The sequence below is a fragment of the Lutra lutra genome, chromosome X (genome assembly GCF_902655055.1).
Source record: "Lutra lutra chromosome X, mLutLut1.2, whole genome shotgun sequence".
Classification (NCBI taxonomy): domain Eukaryota; kingdom Metazoa; phylum Chordata; class Mammalia; order Carnivora; family Mustelidae; genus Lutra; species Lutra lutra.
The window spans coordinates 69423250-69431824 of NC_062296.1; the positions used below are offsets into that span (position 1 = coordinate 69423250).

The 8575-nt window shown below is 40.4% G+C and overlaps 1 protein-coding gene across 1 annotated transcript; it reads right to left on the reverse strand.

The window, feature by feature from the left end:
- Positions 1–2886: 2886 nt before the first annotated feature.
- LOC125091807 (ferritin heavy chain-like) lies at positions 2887–3701 on the reverse strand. Its single transcript, XM_047715799.1, has one exon. The coding sequence runs from the start codon at positions 3558–3560 to the stop codon at positions 3009–3011; it is 552 nt and encodes a 183-aa protein (XP_047571755.1). The 5' UTR covers positions 3561–3701; the 3' UTR covers positions 2887–3008.
- Between the last annotated feature and the right edge of the window lie 4874 nt (positions 3702–8575).

Genomic DNA, 8575 nt, shown 5'->3' on the forward strand with positions numbered 1-8575 from the left:
GATTTGTTTAGTCCACTGTTCTGAGCAGAAGAATAGCTGGCTTATATTTTTCTTCATAACATTTTTTGAAAAATGCTACATTGTCATTTGTGAAATTTTGTTGAATGATTGTGTAGCATACCTCTTTGTGAAGTGGAGAGTGATAAATGAAAACACTCTCTGCCTATACTCCTGATTTAATTATTAAAATAATCTCATAATGGACTTGTATTTTACTCTTAGAAAATTGGCAGAATGCTAATACATTTGGTTTAACTAGGCCACGTTCATGTCTCGTTTAACTTTGAGTCCCTTGCATGAACTCATTTATTAAGAATAAATGCTTGTTGAATTAAATTACATAGCCAAACAGTAGACAAATGAAAGTCTTGGTTAATAAGATGAGCCAGACTGAGATATTGTTCTTGTTGAGAAGCTTACTTTAATCACCTTGTTATTTTCTAACATAATATAGTCATTTATTAAAATGATAGAATATTTTCCATATATAGAAGATAATAGTTTTGTATTATGTTGAATCTGCCTGAGAATAAAATAGGTAATCAAATTCATTGGCAGTGTCATGAGGCTTGATACCTAAAGCTAGTGAGAACAAATTTAACTTAAAAAATCTGCAAGAGTTCACATTTAGATCTTGCCTCATGCCCACTTTTGTTTGGGAATAATGGAGTTTCAATTTATAGAATTGCATTATGTACTTTAGGGCTGGAGAGAAACTTGATAGGTCTTCCATTGAACCTAGAGAGGAACACACTGCAATGGGATGTTGATGATCTCTATTCAAGGAAAAATGTGGTGGTGTAAGATGCTGCACACTAAGCACATTACTCATTTGTATGTATTTAACAATTCTGGACTTGACTATAAAAATGCTTTGTAGCATATATGCCTTATTTTTTTTTCTCCAAATGAACTGTCTGAATTTTGAGGAATTTTAGCATGCTTTGGTGAGAATAGACAAGTTATTTCCAGAAAATTCAGGCACCAACTGCTTTTCACCAAAAGTTATATTATTGACTAAAATTTGGCAGTCTATTCTGGAAAATCAAAATGAAGAATTCTGCTACTGGTGAGAGGAATACATAGGTAGAAAGAGGTGAAGAATATAAGTTACTTAGCAGCTTTGGACCTTCTCTCAACTTAGATTTAAATATTGGAGAAATATCAGTGTTATCATTTCCAAAAGCCATTCTTTTAGAAACAGAAATTAGAATATGATGGAAAATGCAGTGTTGGGAGTTATCCAACAGGGAAACAAATGGAAGGTGTATGTATAATATCTATCCACCCTCATGGTGAGGGCTCTGTGTTACACTTCTGCCTTAAAACTTATTATGCTGGAAACTTGACAGCAAATATTCCAGTTTTTCATAATGGTGTTTTAGTGAAAGTGAGTGGGGTTTAGCTGGCAGATATATGCTTCTCAAACAACAGACAATGAGATCTTTTAACATTGTTTCCAAAGCTATTTTCTTTGGAATACTGTTCTGTGAGATTTGGTAGAAAAAGGATCCTATGATGGAATATTTGGGAAACAATATTATATCCCCTTGTTATAAATTCGCTCTCTATATATTTTTTACATTAAAGACTTAAAATTCCTAGAGTAAACAAAAACTGAAAAATAAAACAAAAAATCCTGCTAATTCAATGAATACAAATATTGTATATATTCATGCATACAGATACATATGTGTGTGTTTATAAATATCCTTGAATTCATTTTTCACTGAATACCTGCTAATATTTTGTGGCACTGGCTGATACTGAACATGGTCTTGGAAAGGCAGGTCTAAGAAATTAAAGGAAATACTTTCAGTTGAAAGGGATGCCTGTGTTAGCAGTCTTCAGCTGCTCCGTATTTCCATCCATGTAACTTAAAATATTTTATTCCTTTCAGTGAACTCTGTCCTAGGGATAAGGAAAAAATGCCACTTAGCACTCTAGAGGAGCTATTTACTGCAAATAATTACAGTGGGGCCTGGTAAAGGTGTAATGATAGTAAGAAGACATATTAGCTTCGATTTTCTTGGTAGCAAGTAACAAAAGCTAATCACAGTTGGATTCATGAAACCCAAAGGCAGAAATATAACCGGGTTCAGGAAAGGTCTAGAAAGTAGCTATATCATTTCTAATAATGCAGAGCTTTTTAACAAAGTGTGTAAACATTCAGGATCTTGTCTAGAGATTCACAATGAACTCTGCTGTTGGTTGGAGCATATACATATACAGATATACATAGGATACATATTAAAGAAAACATACTTAAGTGGTTGTTTTGTAACTGCAACATGTATGCCAGGCATTGGTAACCACAGTTAGTTCCTGCTAGGGTGTGTGTGGAAGCTGGCCTAAGACTTGTTTCCTATTATCACTGTTGCCCAGCATGAGGTTGTGAGAGATACTCTAACATTCTGACTTCCAAGATCTTCATCTTGCTATGCAGACTTAACCATTAGTATTTGAAGAATTTAATGAACATAAACATTTCAGATAAAGCCAGGATCCCATTTAATTTAATCCTTGCCCAATGCCTTTCCCTTTCCTTCTTCCCAAGACACAACTTCAGTCTTGATCTTCAGGCCATGTTCTATACTTTCACTATTCACATGCACTTAACCGGGGCCCCACCTCACCCCACTCCACCCCCATTCTCATATACCCACATCATTTATAAGGGGAAGATTGATATTGTATTTTCCAGGGTCCCATGGAATACCTTCTCCCTTCCTCTTCAGAGAATCTGAGCTGCATGTGGATGGGGCATGTGTGGGTAGAGGGACTACTGGTTACCTATTTTAAAACTTAAAAGCTGAGAGATTTGCGCACATGAATCAACCAGAGACCTTTATTTATTTAGGAACCAAATAACTTTATTGGATGAAAGGCAAGACTGGAAGAAAAAAACTGGAACCTTTTGCAGAAGCAATACTGCAATACGCATGCTCGGCATGGTGATCAGGCAAAGTCACCATGCGCCCTGGGGCTATGGGGAAAACAGTCCCAACTCAGTTCTTTTTGTCGCTGTCGCCCAGGGTGAGCTTGTCAAACAGGTACTCTGCCAGGCCGTCTTCCGGAGCCCCCATCTTGTGCAGGTCAGTGACATAGCCCCCCAACTCTTTGACAGCCTCGACTTGTTCGTGCAGGTAGTGGCTCTCCAGGAAGTCGCAGAGCTGGGCGTCGTTCTTGTCGGTGGCCAGCTGGTGCAGGTCGAGCAGGCTCTGGTTCACGCTCTTCTCCAGGTGCAGGGCGCACTCCATGGCCTTCAGGCCGCCCTCCCAGTCGTCGCGGTCTGGCTTCTTGATGTCACGGAGGCGGATGTGGCCCCCGCGCTGGTTCTGCAGCTCCATCAGCTTCTCGGCATGCTCGGTCTCCTTGCGGGACTGGCGCAGGAAGAACTGGGCGAAGTTCTTCAAGGCCACATCATCGCGGTCGAAGTAGAAGGCCATGGACAGGTACGCGTAGGAGGCGTAGAGCTCCAGGTTGATCTGGCTGTTGATGGCGGCCTCGCAGTCGGGATGGTAGTTCTGGCGCACTTGGGAGAGCTGTGCGGTGGCCATGGTTGGTAGCACCCACACCAAGGCGAAGGTGGTGCGGAAGCGAGGGCTGCGGGGCCGAAGGCGGTGGTGGCAGGTCCTCGGTGGCTTTTTAGGCAGGGGGCGACCAAGGAGATGGGCGGTGGGCAGGCTCCTGAGCTGGTGGTTCACGAGTTCTGGGTTGGAACCGGAAGGTGGGTCCGTTACGCGGGAGTTGGGGGGTGGGGTGAAGATCGGTTAGCAGGTCATTGGGGTCAGAGTGGAGGGGGCCCTAGGCTCTGGAGGGACTAGGGGGTGTGGCGGGGGCATGGCAGGGGCGTGGCTGGGGGCGTGGCTGGAGGCAGAGCGGAATGAGAGCACTGTTCCGGGTTCAGAGGAGCCGGGTGATACAGTGTGACTCTGCTGAGCATGTAGCCTAAATATTTTTAACTGTTAGTCATGAATATAAGCACAACTGTTTTGAGTTAGTCACATGCATGGTTTCTTTGAGCAATCTCCTTGAATACTGTCATGATGGGATTGTTCACCAAATATAGTGCTTTTGTGGTATCATTGGAATATTTAGTATCACAAAGCTTTATTTGGATGGCAGCTATCCTCAGTGACTCAACATCCATATTAACGACACTTCTGATAGCCTCCTCACTCAGTTCCTAGACCTTACTGTTTCACAGACCTCCACTTCTCTCCTATTCACGATCAGGTTCAGTCTTTTCCAACAGCAGAGCAGCACCTCCAAAGTCTCAGCAAATCTTTCCACCTCTCAATCTTCCACTCTTTGCATTTCTTCCTCACTCCCCTATTCCCTCTCATCTCTTACTATTTCAACGCAGTCCTAGGAACACATTCCTTCTGCCTTGTTTGGACCCCAAAATGAGCAGTGTCAGTGATCTCTTCACTGACACCCTAGATTTGCTCACCGCCTCTCACTTGGCTCGCGGATTCCCTTCCTCTTGGGGAAATGCAGATTTCTCTTTTCTCTCGCAGAAAACAAAAGTTTTTAGGTGCATTCTTACAGAAAGCACTGCTAACCATGTGGATGTATTCCTCCCTCCAGCCTCATCTGTACTTTCACTGCCGCTCAGCAAGACTGTGTTTTTATTTTTTAACTCCTTAAATTATATTCTGTGAAATGAACCATGTGACAGGGAATACCACCGATCTCAAATTGCCTTTTATTTATTCATTCATTCATTCAACAAATATTTATTTATTTATTTATTTATTTTAAAGATTTTATTTATTTATTTGACAGAGAGAGATCACAAGCAGAGAGGCAGGCAGAGAGAGAGAGAGAGAGAGAGAGAGAGAGAGAGAAGCAGGCTCCCCGCCGAGCAGAGAGCCCGATGCGAGACTCGATCCCAGGACCCTGAGATCACCACCTGAGCCGAAGGCAACGACTTAACCCACTGAGCCACCCAGGTGCCCCCACAACAAATATTTATTGATTACCTAATATGGCCAAGGAGCTAGTCTGTAATTTGGGCATATATTAATAACAAAGAGATAAATCTCTTTTCCCATGATGTTTGCATTTTAATGGAGAACCAGATCAAACTAAACAAACATAAAACTCCCATCCCCCCCACACTTATTGTTGTAAGTGCACACATACAAGATATGTATATGGAAATTTAAAAGGCAATATATCCTCAGAATTCAAGGATATTATAATAGAAGACATAAAACCAACCTAGGTATTTATAATTCATTTATTTGTGCATTAATGCAGCAACCATTTAGATACTCCAAATATGTGTCAGACACTGTGTTTGATTCTGGAGATACACAGAAGAATCAAATGTGGTCTATGTTCTCAGATAGAGTTAGAATAAAATATCTGTTTTTATTGAAAGATTTAATCCCATGGCTCTAATTAATGCACCTTTGGTTTTGTTGTTGTTTTGGTCTCTATTTCTCTTTGCAAGTTTACACTATTTTATAATCACTGTTCATGATAAAAGCAAAGGATCAAATATCAAATGTCATGATGTAAACTTACCCAGGCAGTTTTAGAGGCATTTAATTGTTGATTCTGTAAATAAATAGACATCTATTTGAGAAGTTGATTTTAATGATAAAATCACATACTACAGATGGAAAAGTACCACATGATCAATTTCTCAATGAGAAAATTTTGTTCCTTATTTGCTTAACACCAGTGTTTAGTCTTAAGATAATTGTAGACTTTCAAAATTTCCTTGGGACATTCCATTGTAGTCTTCATTATAAGAATCCATTTAAGCAAAAGAGATCTGGATTTTGTAGAACATTTTCTCATTATGTCTCAAGATTATTTAATAATTTATCACTATAATTATATTCCTCAAATACTTAAAAATAATAATACCATTAAATGGTTACTAAAGGGTGATAATGGTGTTTCTCAAATATTTCATTCCTTATCATTAATTCCTAGGGGAGATGGTAATGATAAAATATATATAATAAATAAGAAAAACCCAAGACTTAAAAACCAGCTTTTCTAAGGGAAATCAATAAAGAAGCATGGACTGGAACTTCAAATTTCCACAAGGGAAATATATATATATATAAATAGAAACAAAAGCATTACATTCAGTTTTCTAAAATGAGGAATATAAAACTAAGTATAAAGATAGAATGAGGAAACTTCAAAGCAGATGATGGGTCTTAAAAACATCAGTATAGGACTATAAGATAAAGGCTTCCTTGAAATGTTTGTGGTCACTGTTTGTATTGTATTAGTGTTCTACAGAGAAACAGAACCAGTAGTATATATACATATATACACATATATACAAAAATGTGTGTATACATATAAATGTGTGTATATGTATATAAAAATAAGGCATTTGTTTACATGATTATGGAGGCTGACAAGTCCTCAAATCTGCATTTGGCAAATTTGAGACCTAGGAGAGGTGATGGTATAGCTCAAAGACCAGCAGGCTGGAAACCCAGAAAGTTCAAGTCAATGGTAGGAAAGCAATCAGTGTCCCACATCAAAGCCAGTCAAGCAGGGAGGGTTCTCTCTTACTCAATGGTAGTCAGCCTTCTGTTTTCTTCAGGCCTTCAACCGATTGCAAGAGGCTTACCTATACTAGGAAGGGCAGTCTGCTTTACTCACTCCACTACTTAAAATGTTAATTTCATGGAAAAACACCCTCACAGGCATACACAGAATAATAATTGACTAAATATCTAGGTACCCCTGGCCTAGTCAAGTTGACATGTAAAATTAACCATCATAGCATTATTCGTAGTAAGTGCAGAGTCAACAAACAAAACTTAGAGTGCCATAAATGTGAAAACTCTTTGATTTTTCACTTCTATTCATCATTTAAAAATGTTACAGAACGAATAGTTAGACAATAAGTTCTGACACAGTGTCAGTAATTAACTCATATTCATTCCTTCAGTATATTTCTATTGAGTACCTATTATATACTGGGTATTTTTATAGATACTAACATAAAACTTGTTCTGTAAATTCATATTTGCATTTTTTGCAGTGATGTCCTATTCAATGTTCCATATAATCCCTTCTTTAGAAATTAATACATGCAGGGGGAGGAGGGGCAAGATGGTGGAGAAGTAGGAGACCCTGTTTCAACTGGTCCCCTAAAGTGAGCTAATTATCTACCAGAACCCTCTGAACACCCATAAAACCAGCCTGAGATGTAGGATTATACACTTCTGGATCTCTACGGGGGCAGAAGACAACAGTGGACAGGTTAAGCATACTGGGAATGATGGGACTGATATTGGACGATAAACAGAAAGGGGAGGGAGCCACCAGAAGCAACCCATTGGAAAGTAATACTCCAATATGAAAGTGCCCTGTGATTGGGGACCAGCATTAACTTGGAGTCTGGTTAAAATCACTCACAAAGGACAAAAGATCTTAAGGGGCAAATGGTGGAATCAGGCGGTCACGGGCACGGGCCTGAGCCCATGGACCCAGGACAGCCACTGCTGGCAACCACCCATGCCAGAGTGCGGTGGCACAGCTTCCATTTCCTGGTTCCGGAGCCCCCAGGGTTGTGCAGCTTGAGGGAGTCTGGTAGACGCTCTCTAGAACCACAGCCTTTTGCACTCTACACTCAGTGCAACAACCAGGGTCTGAACCATGCTCCCCACCCACGCTTGAGAGTGCTCCGTGCGGGTGCTAGCTGGTGATCCTAGGATTGGCCGAGAGTCTGAACACTCCCAGCCCAGACTTGAAGGAACTACCCCAGACAGTCCTGGCAAAGGCAGCCACCAGAAGTGGGCTCCCTGGACCATTATCGCTCATGGTTTTGGCAGCGGGGGGTGCAGGGACAGGCAGGAGCTTCGGCAACGCCTGAGACAGTGGCGGGGGACGTGCGCTTCCTATGGGAGGTTACATGACTCAGCGGAGATTGTAGAGGGGGAGTCTGTGTGTTCTGGACCACTCAGACTGGAGCAGACTAAAGCTTCTCTCTGAGACTGAGTTCTGGGTGCAGTTTGATTACCACTAAACCTCCTAAAAGCCACAAAAATCTGCCAAAGAACAAAAACCTCCAGAGAACAAAAGCCTGAAAAATCGATTTCTACAGAGCCCAGCCCCTTGATAGGGGGTGGGAGGACTCAACCTAAGGAAAACTGACTGAAAAACAATGCAGCAAGCCCCTCCACCAGAAAGCCAGCCAAAAGAATGAGAGGACAACCACCACAGGGTCCCCATAAAACTGTAAAACCCCAATATCAGGGGAAAGCAATATATTAAGCTCCTGCTATGGCCCTAAAACCAGTATATTTCACAGATACAACTTTTATTTTTAATTTGTTCTCACTGTTCCTGTACTTCTTAATTTTTTAACCTACTTACCATTACAACTAGAGGTTTAATACAACATATTCCATAATAACCTTTTAACTTGAAGTTTTTTCATACATATACCTTTATTTTTCTTTTTCTTTTCTATTTTATTTTTTTAAATATACATAAAGACATAAGCTTCAAGGTTCTCCTCTTTCCCTAATCAATACTACCCCTATATATAAACCAGTTTTAATCTTCCTGTATCTCTGGAAAG